Source organism: Mangifera indica, chromosome 11 (assembly GCF_011075055.1).
Source record: "Mangifera indica cultivar Alphonso chromosome 11, CATAS_Mindica_2.1, whole genome shotgun sequence".
Classification (NCBI taxonomy): Eukaryota; Viridiplantae; Streptophyta; class Magnoliopsida; order Sapindales; family Anacardiaceae; genus Mangifera; species Mangifera indica.
In genome coordinates, this window is record NC_058147.1 from 4,541,792 (window position 1) to 4,557,499 (window position 15,708).

The window sequence follows — 15,708 nt, forward strand, 5'->3', positions numbered from 1 at the left end:
TGTTGTTTTGACGATTTTTTATCATAAAAATAAAATATTATTATAAAAATATATTATTTTAAAAATTATTAAATATAAATTGTTATTATATTTGATAAAATTTAATTAATATAAATAATAATAATTTTTTATTGACAATAATAAAAAAATAAAAAAATATTATTTTATTTAAATATTTTAAAATATTTATATTATAATTTATTATATTAATTAAAATTAAAGATTTTTTATAAAAAAATTAATAAATAATAATAATACTCATATTTTCTCCCATATCATTTTTGATATTTTATAATTTTTTATTATGTAATAATTAAATAAAATAATATTAATAACAAAAATTAGGGTATCAACTGTCTTGAACCAAAGCCCAACTAAACAATTTCCAGGATGGTCCCATAAATAGTCTAATTTAATTGTATTTATGAACTTTATAGTACAATAAATAATTGAAATATTAGTCACCTTGACAAGTGAAGGACAAATAGGGGAAACAAGTAAATAATAAAAAAATCTTTATGATGATTTGCAGTGAAATTTAGAAAACAGAAAGGGGAAGATTAAAGTAACATGTACTTGACATGTATAAATGAAGGACAAATGATATTGCTAACCTTAGCTAACTTAAATTTCATTATTTTTTTACTGAGTTCTTAGCATTATCTTTGTTTTTTATTTTTATTTTTCTCCGCTACACAACAAGAGAAAAAAGAAGGGAGCCACAAATATCATGCGGTAAACTCTTCCTCACGCTAATCTCCAACGCGTGTATAAAAATAAAATCTAATCACTGTGCTTTTGTGTTAGACCTATAGGCTTTTCTCAGGTTTCGGCAAAAGTGCTCCCACCCCCCCCCCCCCCCGGAAGATTCTGTAATGAAACTGTTTACTCCTTTTTTATTGGACCGTGTCTTTTACCTTCCTTTCAAAAGCGTAGAAATGAAGCTCTACATGTTATTTAAAATACGATAAAAATAGAAATGGTTTATCACTAAATGACCCTTAAGTTTTTGTCTATTTAAGCGTCTACTGTTTGTGAAGTAAATTTAAAACCATAATTTCAAATTTTTATGCATAAGCATTACATTTTTATCAATTTATGAAAAGTACCCTCTATTGCGGTAGCCCGGTAGTACTGAATATATGGGAATGGAAGGGAGAAATGAATAAATAGAAGAAGAATTGGGGAGAGGAATGAAAATAAGAAAAGAAAAGAGGGGGTTTCAATATTGTAGTTTTTATTTCCAATGCAGATAAAATAAAAGGAAAAATAAGAAGACAAAAGCTTGTAAAAGAAAACCCCAAATAATGGAGGAGAAGGGTGGAGAGGCATTGGATAGTGCAGTAGTAGCAGCAACAGCAGCAGACGAAGTTGAAAGAGAGAGAAATACAAAGAATCCCATTGTTCTCCTTCTCCTTCTTCTTCTCTTCCTTTTCAAGAATTTTTCTATTAGTCTTCTTCACTCACTTCACTCTATCACTTTCTCTTTTCATCTATATCAATAATTATTCTATTCGAAATCCCCTTTTGTTTACTACCCATCTTATGCATCACGATCTTACCCCACAACAAATGTCCGAAGACGACGATCGATCTCCACCATTGGATCTCCGTTGCGCCTCCATTAACAAAACCCGTAATTGTTCCGGGGATATTTCCGGCTTTGGATCCTCCACATCATCTTCATCTTCATCTTCATCATCCATTCCCGTACCCATACCCATCACTGAGTACCAGTCACCATATCCGGACCAAGTTCTCGAGAACGTTCTCGAAAACGTGCTTCACTTCCTGACTTCTCGGCGTGACCGAAACGCGGCGTCATTGGTGTGCAAGTCATGGTGCCGTGCGGAGGCTATGACCCGATCCGAGCTGTTTATTGGGAATTGCTACGCGGTGTCTCCGTATCGGGCTACCGGGAGGTTCAGAAGGGTTCGGGCCTTGGTGTTGAAAGGGAAGCCGAGGTTTGCAGACTTTAATCTGATGCCGCCTGACTGGGGGGCCCACTTCACGCCGTGGGTTTCGGTGACGGCTAGGGCTTACCCTTGGTTGGAAAAGGTTTGCCTGAAGCGCATGTCCGTTACGGATGAGGATCTGCAGCTGCTTGCCGAGTCATTTTTGGGGTTTAAGGAGTTGGTGCTTGTTTGTTGTGAAGGGTTTGGTACCAATGGCCTCGCTTTTATTGCCAGCAAGTGCAGGTATTTTATTGTTTTTTAGTTCTAATATCCTTCAGTTTTAGTGTTTTTGATTAGATCTGTTATGATGATTAGTTATGTGAATGGTGGTGAAGAGTTGGAAAACTTAATGGGCTTTTTGTTTGATACGATTTCTTATGTTTAGATCTGTTACTAGTTGAGCAGGGTCTGTGTTTCTTGCTGCTTTTGTGATTTTTATAATGATAGTCAGAACAAAGTATGTGCATCTAAATTAACTTCTTTTGGCTTTGCTTAGAAACTGGAAAATGAGATTTATCAAGTGATATATATGAATTTGTGTGTGAAAGATGTGGTAAGCTTATATATGTTTGATTGATGTTTATGTTTCAGAAAACTGAGAGTGCTTGACCTGATTGAAACGGAAGTCACAGACGATGAAGTGGACTGGATATCTTTTTTTCCAGAGGGCGAAACATGTCTGGAATCGCTGATTTTTGATTGTGTTGACTGTGCAATAAATTTTGACGCGTTAGAGAAGCTGGTAGCCAGGTCCCCTTCACTGAAGAAACTCAGGTTGAACCGTAATGTTTCAATTGGGCAGTTATATCGTCTGATGATTAAAGCCCCACAGCTTACACATCTTGGGACAGGCTCATTCAGCTCATTGGAGGGTGATCCAGATCTGGACTATGTGTCTGCTTTTGCTGCTTGCAAATCCTTAGTTTGCCTCTCTGGGTTCAGGGAAATTGTACCAGACTACTTGCCTGCAATTTATCCAGTTTGTGCTAATCTAACCTCCCTGAATTTCAGCTATGCCAATATCACTTCTGAACAGCTCAAACCAATCATAAGCAACTGCTACAAACTTCAAATTCTTTGGGTATCCTGTGTGGTGTTGGTTATTGACATTGTGGGCAAAGTTGGGCTTTGAAGTTTATTTAGCCTTTTCATTTTGCAGGTGCTTGATTCAATATGTGATGAAGGACTCCAGGCTGTGGCTGCAACATGCAAGGAACTTCGTGAGCTTCGAGTTTTCCCTGTCAATCCTCAGGAGGATTTTGAGGGACCGGTTTCTGAAGTGGGTCTTCAAGCAATTTCTGAGGGTTGTAAGAAACTACGATCTATTCTATATTTTTGTCAGCGGATGACAAATGCTGCTGTCATAGCAATGTCTAAGAACTGTCCAGACCTTGAGGTATTTCGGCTATGCATAATGGGGCGCCTCAGGCCTGACCATGTGACAGGAGAACCGATGGATGAAGGATTTGGAGCCATTGTCATGAACTGCAAGAAGCTCACTCGCCTTGCTGTTTCTGGTTTATTAACTGATAGAGCTTTTGGTTACATTGGAAAATATGGTAAATTGGTTCGCACCTTATCTGTTGCCTTTGCTGGAGACAGTGATACAGGTCTGAAATATTTGCTTGAAGGTTGCCCCAGATTACAGAAGCTTGAGATTAGAGATAGCCCATTTGGGGATGCTGCTCTACAATCAGGATTGCACCACTATTACAACATGAGATTCCTTTGGATGTCTTCTTGCAGATTAACCCGCCAAGGTTGCCAGGAGATTGCTCGTGCAATACCCCGCATGGTTGTAGAAGTGTTTAGGATTGAAAGTGAGGAGGTCATAGATGATTATGTTGAGACACTATACATGTATCGATCACTTGAAGGACCTAGGCATGATGCACCAGAATTTGTTAATATCTTAAGGGCTGATTGATGATGCGCTAGAACTGGGTATATGATATTTTAGGCATTTGCAGTGGAGGGCGAAAGTTGTGTCAGCTGTTCTTGATGTGCTATTATTCAAGTTATTTTTGTGGGAAAAATTGATGCAGCGGGTGCCTTTTATATAGCCCTGCAAAGAAGATCCTGCATACTTGTCAAATAAAGTCAAGTAAAGAACTTCTGTTCTCAGTGTGGACTGTTGGGGTGGCAATCAAGGCAGAAGCAACATGAAGGACTGCATTTCTTCTTTGCTCTGTTCATTTAATGAACTTAGAGGACGGGGCTAATGCACAAGGTGGATGTTTTTGTTAAGGTATTGGACCGTGTCATATTCTTGTACTTGTACTCTTCTAAATTTTATGTTGCTTTTTGTTTTCATATTCATTTTATCATAAAGAAGGTTGCTTGAGAGGGGAGGGGGTTGTGGATCAACATCAAGAAGTGACTGTATATCTATGTTTTCACCTGAACAAGTTATTTCTTCTTTGATGAAGAAGAAATAGATATGGATCTCGAGGTATCGGTGATGTGGAATGGCAAAGTTGATAAAATCATTCTTCTGACACCAGCAGTAGAGAATCAGAAGCCAAAGCAAGCAGTGACTCTGGAATGATTTTAGTCTGTTATTTTGATTAAATTGTGGTTAGATAAGGTGTAGCTGGTGAAAACTAAATGCCCAAGACTGATACATCTCTCTCTCACTCTCTCACTCTCTCGTTCTGTTTTTTCATGTTTTTTTCTTAGATGTGTTGTAGCACCTGACTTCTGATTTTATTATTGTTGTTGTTAGCTTTGTGAAATGGGAAATAAGGAAATGTGAAATATGCATATTCAAGGACCATATTGTGTACTAGAGCTGTGTCTTCGGCTTCTCTTTCTCTCTATGGATTGATAAATTGACAGTGAGGCTCATTAATTATCTTTCTGTGTGGGTTCTTTCCATGAGAAGAGAATCCCAGTTCTCAAGGGATGGATGGTGTTGATCATCTAATAAAATTGAGCTAGGTCATTGAAGTTCATGGAAGCGAAGGGCTTACCTAGGATTTTAGTTGAAGTTGCCTTCTTTAAACTAATAGCAACCTTATATCATGGATATTTCTGTAGATGAGGTGGGTCCAGTGACTTGCTGATTTGTCACACCCCCTTTGTTTGCGTTATAGAGTGGCCAAGTCCACCAATTTCTCTCTCTTATAATTTGGATGGAAGTGAAATCTATCCGCCTTGTTTGTTGGTATTCTTTGTGGCAGTAATAGGATGGTAAAAGCAAACTTACATCAAAGTGCCATCTGACTGTGCAATTGATTAAGTGATGGGAAGCAAAGCTTGGATTTTCTTTCTTGTCTATTCATTCCGTGCCCACCAGATGGCCCAGACCCAATTGTTTATTCATGTGTTTGTGTTTTTCTACCCACTCAACTTAACAAGCAGGCAGATGCCCACCGCCCTCTTCTCTCTGTCTGTCACTGTGTTAGTTTCATCTGGGTGGCAAATCTTGGCAACAACATTACATTTATAACTACTATCAAGTTTTCAGTACTAGGATCATAAACTTATCCATTTTACTTACGCTGTAACTAGTAAATTACTGTTGCAGCTGACTGACCATCTCACCTTTGCCTCTGCCATTTTTTCCCCCCTTTTTGAGCTAGCATCCATCCATCCTTGTCCCAAATAAACAAAAAAAGTGAAAGAAAGAAACAAGTTGATAATGACGTTTGCGAAGAACCAAGAGTGAGAAGTCTTAGCCCTTAAATAGATGAAATTGGGCCTTTTGATGGAGCTATCCTACCCACTGGGGTGGTTTAGTTACAGCACATATCATGTCGAACCATCACTTGATATACTTTCATTTAATTGGACGGTCCTGATTGATTGAGTATAGTTATCACATCACATGCATCAGTATAATACTGTTCCTCAACACTTAGTAGAAAAATAAAATAAAACTAAAAAAATGTCTCCATTCAAAGTTTAGGGGTGAGGTGAGGTCCCACCACAGAAGAGATGAATGAATATGTGGGCCATGTGTACGGTATGGGAGGTGGTTTTGATTATCATTTTTCTCTTATTATAATCATGAATTTAATTATAACATAGTTGTTGTTAAAGAAAGAAAGAAATGGCGAATAAAGCCAAGTAAATGTACAAGAAAAGACTAAACAGAGTGTGGGGGTACATTCGCAATGGCAGATTTAACTGTTCCAGTTGATTTCAGTGGCAGTGGGTGAAGTTAGGCCAAACAAAGGAGAGATAATTAATGGGTTTTTTCTGTTAAGCACATTCATGGCTGAACTAAGCACCACCTCATTCACTTAACTATCCTCTCTCTCTCTCTCTCTCCATATTTTCTACTTATTATTATAAATTGCACTCTTTCCTCAGCACTGTTTGCAGGATTGATCATGGTTCTTGCAATTGAAGTGAACTTCTTTCATGTTTTATTTGGAAATTTGCAGAATTCATAACGTGCAGACAAAAGGAAACTTGTACCAAAACCACGATAGAAAAGCTGGTGAATTTGTTAAAAGAGGAATTTGGGTTCTGATCTGATTGATCTTTGAGAAAAGTTAAGAGGATATTGTCAGTCCTTAGTCAGTCTGAAGGTAAAACAGGTCCCCTTTGAAGCAGATCAGATGAAGCACACCCCTCTTAAAAAGGACTTATTCAATACAAATTGACACTAATTCAATTATGTCAATCTGATACCACTTAATTGCAAGGCATTTTAAAGAATCTGAACTAAAATTCACATGGGACCACCACAATTCACAAACTCAGTTAGGAAAGAGGAACATCTTCACTGTTTCTTATATTCGCTTTTTTTTTTCATTTGAAATCTCGTCTCCTAAATCCTAAACATCTTTTTACAGGGTCTTCCCCATATATCCTCGGATTAAAGTCATTATTTGAAATTATGCTGATTTTAAGCTCATTAAAAAGTCTAACAATAAGAGTCAATTACTAGCTCTCTATAGGGAGTGTGCGTGCCGTTTCCATGTGAAGTATAGGAGGTGGTTCCTGGGTCTTTCGCCATATCCACATGTTGGTTGAGGGACAACATCATGTGGCCTTCAAGGTACATCCAAACCACACTTTCAATGTTGTTTTCTACATTCTAAAGGGTAGTCAAGATTTGCATTTGTGCATTCCTCAATGATGATACAGGCTACCGGGCACATCTCATCCCAATTATCCCAACTAACCAGTTTTGTTTTCCCTCAACCTTTTATCTAAACTAATTGGAACTATAACTATGTAAATATGGGTGGATTTACAATAGAAATATAATATTTTCTGATGACTCTGTCGGTTTTAGTTGGTACCCTCGTGATGATTTCACAGCCAAATTATTATATGATTAAAAGAATTGATAATGTAGAAGATTCTTGTGGTTTCTTTTCTTTTCTTTTCAATTTTTTTTAATTTCTTGGTCTAACAATAGTTGTCAGCTAAATTGTTCAACAATAATATCAGTGGGGACAGCTATATTGAATAAAAACAAGCACAATCTTAGGGAATACTAACCTTTGATTGAAGAAAATTCATCAACTTGCTCGGCAACGGCCACCTGTTTTGCAAATTGGCAGGACCTCCCTCAGGTGGTTGTTCATGGGCTATTCAAACAGTGACTTCAATGAGACTCTTTGACTCACTATAGAAATATTTAAAGTAATAAAAGATTTTTCGATAATCTGACTATCAAAATCTCCAAAAACTCTACTGAGATATTGATATTCCACTCATTGAGAATGGAAAAGAAAGTGGTGTGGTGTGGTCACTTTGCACTAATTGGCCTTTCAAACAAAAAAAAAAAAAAAAGCAATGTCAGAATTTAGCTTACGTTGGTCAAAAGAAGCTTGAAAAGGAATTCTTGATTTTCTTTAATGGTGGAACCCAGTTCGGCCAGAATCGACATTACAATAAAATACTCCCATTCAACTACAGACATCAACATCCATCCACTAAGGTAAACCACAAAAATCTGAAAAGAAAGATACACACTAGTCCATATGACTTCAACTCACTTGAACAGAAAATCTAACTTTTTCTCTTTTTTCTATATATATATATATATATATATATATGATACACACCGATTTTTGTGATTTCAGAAAACCATAAATTATGACAAAGGCATCCATTTATAGATATTAGGGAAAAAAACTGGGTGCCATCATGAAATTGGAATGTTACAACATGAGATCCACTAGTAAAGTGACTTCCCATCAGAGAAAACTCATTGTGTCAACTGATTGCAAGCCCACAGAAAAAAGATAGTATGTGTTTGAATGGACTTACCAATAGAGCTTCTGGTCAACGCATTTATGAACAGAAGTCCAGAAAATCAGTAACATTAGTGCACAACCAGACAATTCCCTATCGAATACAGAACTCAATAACAAGAGGAAGATCCAAGAGGAATTTGAATTAATTGACAATGGTGATTTGCAAAGCAAGTATGAAACCACTAGGTCCTAATTAGTTCACTTCCAATATAATGGCAATAAGATCCTGTTAACAGAGATTTATCACGACTGACTCTATCCCAGTGAACAAAGAGAATTCACCTATAATAACAACAGTAATATTTGAATAATTGACTGATGTAGCTATAATCTGTGAGAATATCAACAGAGTATCTATGACTACTGATTCTTTTTCCCATTGAATTTGTATATATTCAGTTGTAAGTTATACCTTACAGTTTCCAACACTCCAAAAACAGCAGCAACACATTTCACTGGGCCTCTTCTTACAATGTTTACTGTCTCATTGCACGTATATGGCTACTAAAATAAGTTAAATTACTCATTGCAAGAAATTTCACAATACCATGAAAGATAAAATTCACAATGAAGCTGGAAATACTAGTCAGGGAGCCAAGCGGTGTATTTTCCAAACTCGCTTTCCATTTACTTCTTGAGGAAAATATTGCAACCTGGTCAACAAAACATCCATTACCAATGGATAAGGCATCAGTCCTTTAAATTAAGCATTATTTATCCAAAACTGTCTTGTTGGCTACATAACTACTTGCTTGTTATTCCATTTCCCAAATGAACGGCACATTCTCATTCAGAGATTGCAGAACACATTTCAGTTTTATGGTACTTTCAAACATGAAAACCACAATAATTTTTCTTCTAATAATTGCATTGTAACTTTAAATTAAAATAAGTTATCCAGTGTTCTGCTCCATAACAATAGCAAGTGTTCATTTAATGGAGACGGAAACAGAATATGTTAATAAGTAATTCTATGTGAATTTGGGTTCAAGACCGTAGTATTCTGCAGAGAACATCACCCTCTCTCTCCACCTTTGGGTGTACTATACTGCAAACAACTTACGTGGGGATTCAGACCCAAAATAAATTTAGAACTTGAATTGGATTTGTCAGAACAAGTACTGTTATTTAAAGTCACAGTGCAACTAGATGCACCCCTCTGTTTGCAAGTAGACCTACTACTGTGGGTTGAAAAGAGTGTGTGCATGAAAAATCAGAGGGGTGGATATAGCCACTCTATAATGCAATAGTTGTTAACAAAACCAAAACAACAAGGAATTAAAAGGTTCACCAAAGAGAATCTAGTTTGGGGGTGTTTCTCACAGTATAGGATTGGAAAAGTGATAAGCGAACGTGTATGTGAGGAGAAGCAAAAAGGTATGTGGCAGAGGATCAATGCTGGGGGCTGTAACGGTTTTTGGGGAGATGCATGAAAAAGGTAGAAAGGTCACATGGCAGCAGGAGAGTGGAGGAGGAGAAAACTGTTTGACAGGAAGGACTTAGCAAGGGAAGGAAAGGAAGAATCAAGAAAGGGGGATTATTCTGGAAAAATTGTGGTGAAGTAGCAGGGAGGTATCAGCTCCTCAAAATGCTAGAAATTGTACATATTTCCATTTAAGTTCATCTTTATATGTTAGTTTTTACAGTCAAAGTGAATGTAGTAGTCCCCCAAGTCAATAAATCAAATCGAACAGATTTCTAATCCACCGCTTCTGGTTTATCTTTCTGCAGTTTTCAGATTGTTGTTTGCTATGGTGAGTCTAATTTGCAGGTAGAGATGTATCAAGTGGTATCAGAATAGATGATTTGGGGTGTGGTTGGTACAAGGATGGAATCTAGAGTAGAAAAAGTTGAAAGAGATTTAATTGAGGTGAGGGATTCAATTGAAGTGTTATTGTCATTTGTGGAGGATGTGAAAACTCACATGATGAAGGGAACCCACAGAAAAGGGCCAAAAGTTGATGGCTTGATTTCTAAGATGGGGTTGTAACAGTTTTGGACAGCAGGTGAGTGGGGGAGGGAGGAACAACGGTTAGAGAGGAAGAATTTAGCAAAGGAGAGGAAAGGAAGAAAGGGGGATTATTATTGAAAAACTGTGGTGAAGTAGCAGGGAGGTCCCTGCTCCTTGAAATGCCGGAAGTTGCAAGTATTTCCATTTCAGTTAATCCCTGTAAGATGTTTTGGATTTTACAGTCGAAGTGAACGTAGTAGTCCTTGCAATTGATAAATAAAACCAAACAGATTCCTAATCCATTGTTTCTGGTTTATCTTTTTGCTGTTTTGGGATATTGTTTGTTGTGTTCAGTCTAATTTGCAAGTAGAGGCGTATCAAAAACAATAGGAAATTTAATTTAGTCCCACTCGAAGAACCTAGTTCATCCAAGATGTCCTCCTAGACACCTTTTCGATCTTAATATTATGGTTCATAAATGACCAACTCTATTGAATCTAAAAGAGGAAAAGGTTTGGACCCGAAGCCATTCTACTCATTCTCACACATTTTATTGAGAACAAGGAGAGAATGATATAAAACCCACCTGTCATGCAAACGAGATTTTTGTCCTTGCCAAAACTCAAAAAGCTCTGGTTGAAGCCTGTACCCTCCCCAATGTTTTGGTTTTGGAATAAAACTTCTGTCAACAGGAAATAACAATTTAAAAAAAACAAAAGGTCAATAAAAAAATTCTCCCATGGAATACTGTTTTTCTTTCTCTTTACCCCTTAATCAGGAGGGATGGTCATGAAGAATATTATATGATTGCCATTTTGAAATAAGGTCAAGTAATTTGACCTTATAGTTTCAATAATTTATAGGGAAATTTGGAAATTACGTTAAATTAATGCAAAAATAACTTTCCAGTTTACAGGAAATATTTTGTTCAAAGGGTGACAATGGAAAAATGTTGGCATCCGTGGAAGCATGCTGATGGAAATTAAGTTATCATGACTGGAAAACAATTGTCCAGAATAATGTATTAAAAAAGGGGGATGCAAGATAATAACCACTTTTACAGCTAATGGCTTACCCATCAGAGAAATTTTCCTCTAATTCTTTGTATTTCTGATGTAGAACATGCCTTCCAGGAATGACTGAACTCTATATGAAGCCAAAAGGGATCTTAAGTTTATGCTAACATATCAATGTAGTATTCTAATATCCAGTGGAATCGGCGATCAAATGTATACCTGTTTACTAACCATTGCTCCGATCTGACTTCCCCAGGGACGGCTATGGAAGTACTGCTCAGATTCTTCTACAGAAACTTTTGTCACGCATCCTTCCACTCTTACCTGAACATCAAAGTGAAACATTACAAATGGTCTTAATATAGCAAGATTGTCAATGTGAAACGCTTTGTTTGCATGGTAATTGACCAAATTACGTTCTTGACAGCAATGGACCTCAATGTCAGGTAAAATTCTGTAGATCTGTAAACACCAAATTACATAGTCTAGAGGTCAAGGCATCACGCACCATATTCCATATATGTCCAAAATAATATTAGAATACCATAAAGAATTTGATTGCTTGCTCCTGGGTTATGTCTACTATGCCAAATTTAGCATGACAACTACGCCATTGCAATTTCACAAAATAAGCATAAGAATTCGATTTGACAGAGTTTGTCAATTAACAGGGCATGAACTCCTAAGACCTAAATCACAAGTCTGACCTCAAGAACCCCAATAAATTTCTTTAATCACGTTTTGTGCAGTAGTATACATGATTACAGATTAAGTGCCAACTAAAATTGCTTTGCAACTTTCTATTCTTCTTTCCATCAAGTGAAATGACTTCCTTGCATAAGGATTGTGAAAATAAAACAACCACTTGTTTTAAGCCAAGTAATGGCTATGGTCAGGACAAAGCTAATATGCCAAGCTTCGATTACCTGCCGGTTAAGACCTTCCCAATAGAAAAGAAGAGCTGCGTGGGGGTTTTCAGATAAATCATGTGCCTTTCGACTTTCATAATTGGTATACCTGCAATTAGTAAGGAGTTCAGATCCAGTAGGAAAAAAAGAACAATGCTAAAAGCAGCACAGTTAATGTGTAACAAAACATCACTAACCAGACAAAACCATCCTTATCAACTCCTTTCAGTAAGACCATTCTTGAAGAGCTGCAGAAGAGAAACATAAAGAAGAGTGAATTAAAAGGGGTCAATAAAAACCATATAGCATGTCAAGAACATATAAGTTGTGATAGTCATCACATGTTTATATACATTTTTTATCCCCCTTTGTGATTAATATTATTTTTTTCAATCATTTTAAGGAGACCTGATGGTATTGGAATAATTAATATGTTCACAATGCAGCACAGCAACAACATTATTCATCAATTGACATGAGAATCAAAAGTTATAGTAAATTGTTGTCTACGTAAAGCCACAAAAGCTGAGCATTAGTACTGTTTACAGGTTTTTATCCCATACCTTTAAGCAAGTCAAAAGCAACATTATTACTCACTTATGGTCAGTGAAGCATGCAAACCACCACATTCAGCAGAATAGATCATCTCTTGGTCCTATGCTAGTTTGTCACATGGCAGACAAACTGCTGTCCCGATTATGCATTTATCAACTCTAAAAAGCTACAAATTCAGCTATGCAATTGTTCATGTGAAAGATATGATTACTTCAATTTAAACATTATATTTTACATACTATGTAATGCGTAAAGGAAAGATATTTATGATATTTAAAGATGTAGCTAAGCTTTGAGCATTGTCTAAATCATATTGAATCCTTTATGCCTGAGATTCTTATCATGGAATACATAAAGACTTAAAGAGATCACGCTCAACATGTCAAATCACTCATTTAGGTTAATCTAATGGACAGGATTACTATATATGGATAAAAAACACCATTGAAAGAAGAGAAAGTTACAGTTTTCCATCCTTGCTAGCAGTTGACAAGGCCATAGCATTTGGTTCCTTCAAGCCAGCAGCCACCGCATCATCAAACCATTTGCAAAACTGCAAATGACAGATTGACTTACTTATGATAAGTAGATTTGAAAGTTATTCTAACAAAGGTCAACGGCTAAAAAAAATTTCTCAACCCTTAAGGTGGGAGTAAGTACTGAACTCATGTGCCAAGGTTTAAGATATTGATATGAAATGAATGACATGCTTCACTATTTTACTTGAACTCATACCTGATCAATGGGGTCAGATTCCACCTGCTCCTCAAGGAATTCAGGAGATATATAATTTTCTCTCATAGCTGATATATCAATTTGGGGAGGCTTTCCAATTCGCACACACATAGAACTGCCAGGATATGGTGGAAGCTGAAGCTTAAATTTATCTGCAATAGCTGGAGGGACAAATCTACCACCTAGAAAGTGGTGTGGACCACTAAATTTCTTTGCACACAATTTTGGGGCAGTTAAAGAAACCTAGAAAATGCCAAAGCTGCATTAATAAGACAGCTTGCGGAAAATAAAACTAAGATTACTGGGTACACCCTAAAATTAAAACTGGATTCTTCTAAAATTTTGAGGCCGATAAATCAACTAAGGCTCCATTGCAGACATACCAACATGTCAGGCTTAATGCCTTCTCCACCAATATCTCCTTCTTCAACATGCCACCCAGACGGAATATCTACAGAGACAATAATTGGGTGTTTTTGTAGCGTTTGATCATAACTACGTAGATGAATCAGTTTCTGAATTAGATCATCAAAAGGTGGCCTTGGGGTGCCTGAATGATTTTAACAAGTTGAAGTTAGATAAAATTAAGGATCAGACAAGATATTTCTAGATAAGAAACATGGCCCTAATCTATACAGCCAAAAAATCCTACTTAATTTGATGCAATTAACACATTGGTTACTCATATTAACATCTGTTTTCCTTTACATGAAACTGAGAAGATATATTGATACAATTGTAAGAAGAGTTACAGCTATAAGTACACCAGCTGTCCACAAGGATACGAAAAAACATTAGGGGAGAAAATACTACATGAAACAATATCATTAACATCCAAATATACTGCTATGATCCACAAAGACCCCATGTCCTGTAAAATCAAAACCCAAGCTATACAATTAACTTGTGCTCTAGAACGCGAACTGTTTAAAAGAATTCAATTACTTGTGCTTTATAGAGTTGAGTTTTCCTGGTGGTACTAGATTTCATACCATATATATGTGTATCCATGAGCACAGATGCATGTTGAGAAAGATATGACTATAAAATTAAACATTATTTTGGTTATTTACCAGGACAAAAGTAAAAGGTAAAGTTGGTCTTCAAAACCACCTTAACCATGCTCTCTTACTAATAGTGTTAAATCTTCTCACATGCTTATCTAATCTCTCTCATATTCTATTATCAGATATCTATGCAGATAACCATAACAGAAAAGAGCAATAAACTAATTGTGTCATTAGTTTTTAGAGAATGCTTTGTTCATCCATAAGAACAGAGACTTAGAATAATTACCATGAAAAGAGAAGCCGAACATTGCATCTACTAGAATATCATAATCCTTGGACAAGTCCAAAGGCAAATCTTCTACTGACATGAAAGGTATTGATAGTGATTCAAGCTACAAATTCATTACATCAAATCAAACCCATACAAACTTTATTGAATAATCATTCATAATTGCGCCCTGATTATCATGCCATACCTGTGTAACCAGACCAGCATAAAGTGGCTTTGCTGTACGCTTCGGATAACAAACAAAAGGTTTGTATCCAAAGTGATGCAAATGACGAGCAGCTACCAGACCATCACCACCATTGTTCCCTGGACCGCAAATTGCAAGAACGCGATTATACTCACTTGGCTTATAAACCTGTCAAAAAATTGTCCACATAAACATGACATCATAACGCAAAATCAGCTACAATAAAAAAACTGCAAAAAAATATGGTTACCTCAGCTATGGATGTTGCGACGCTCAAACCAGCCAATTCCTAACATTACAATAAGAAGGATTCTTACAATCATATAATTGAAGTTATTCAGCAAGCTCGAGCTATAATAAAGGAGAATTCATGAAGCTCCAAAATAGTGTAAATAAATTAAAACTAACCATAAGTTGATCGACGCTAAAGCCAAGAGGGCCCATGAGAGTCTCATCAACCTCGGCAGCTTCTCGCTGAGTGAGGTAAGATATAGAGTGAGAATTTTGGAGGCTTGGAATCGATGACATTGCACTGGATTTTGAGCAAAACGTACGAGTTGCAGGAGAAGAAATCGAGCCGAGAAAAACCTAGATGAGAGTTAGTTGGTGGTTAATGATGTCAATGATAATACAAGAAAAGGAATGAGATGAAGAAGATAAAAGAGTGTTACCGAGGAGTGACTAGAGAGAGAAGGCGCGCAATTGAGAATGGAAGAGGCGTTATAGTGAGGGAGAGTGGGAGGGAGTATTTGGCTAAAAAGCAAGCATCTCATTCTTTGGTTTTTCCATGTCACTGACCACATTTTTTATTTCCTTCAGATGCGTAACTGTGTTGTTTGGTACTCCTTTGATTTTTATTGATGGAAAATCTTATCAGTGAG

The 15,708-nt window shown here is 36.6% G+C and overlaps 2 protein-coding genes and 1 long non-coding RNA gene across 3 annotated transcripts; 1 reads left to right on the forward strand and 2 right to left on the reverse strand.

Annotated features, from left to right (window-relative positions):
* The first annotated feature begins 1,282 nt into the window (after positions 1 to 1,282).
* LOC123229447 (transport inhibitor response 1-like protein) lies at positions 1,283 to 4,731 on the forward strand. The gene is made up of 3 exons (XM_044655258.1): positions 1,283 to 2,198; positions 2,547 to 3,036; positions 3,115 to 4,731. The coding sequence occupies exons 1-3, from the start codon at positions 1,546 to 1,548 to the stop codon at positions 3,880 to 3,882; spliced, it is 1,911 nt and encodes a 636-aa protein (XP_044511193.1). The 5' UTR covers positions 1,283 to 1,545; the 3' UTR covers positions 3,883 to 4,731.
* Positions 4,631 to 7,943, reverse strand: LOC123229448. The gene is made up of 2 exons (XR_006504879.1): positions 7,732 to 7,943; positions 4,631 to 7,504 (listed from the first exon to the last, which is right to left on the reverse strand). It is a non-coding gene; the product is annotated as an uncharacterized LOC123229448 (long non-coding RNA).
* Positions 7,944 to 8,508: 565 nt separating this feature from the next.
* Positions 8,509 to 15,672, reverse strand: LOC123230214 (pyridoxine/pyridoxamine 5'-phosphate oxidase 1, chloroplastic-like). The gene is made up of 14 exons (XM_044656382.1): positions 15,499 to 15,672; positions 15,236 to 15,415; positions 15,078 to 15,116; positions 14,828 to 14,995; positions 14,638 to 14,743; positions 13,725 to 13,891; positions 13,342 to 13,584; positions 13,071 to 13,159; positions 12,249 to 12,299; positions 12,070 to 12,160; positions 11,363 to 11,467; positions 11,203 to 11,273; positions 10,714 to 10,809; positions 8,509 to 8,829 (listed from the first exon to the last, which is right to left on the reverse strand). The coding sequence occupies exons 1-14, from the start codon at positions 15,628 to 15,630 to the stop codon at positions 8,763 to 8,765; spliced, it is 1,605 nt and encodes a 534-aa protein (XP_044512317.1). The 5' UTR covers positions 15,631 to 15,672; the 3' UTR covers positions 8,509 to 8,762.
* Positions 15,673 to 15,708: the final 36 nt, after the last annotated feature.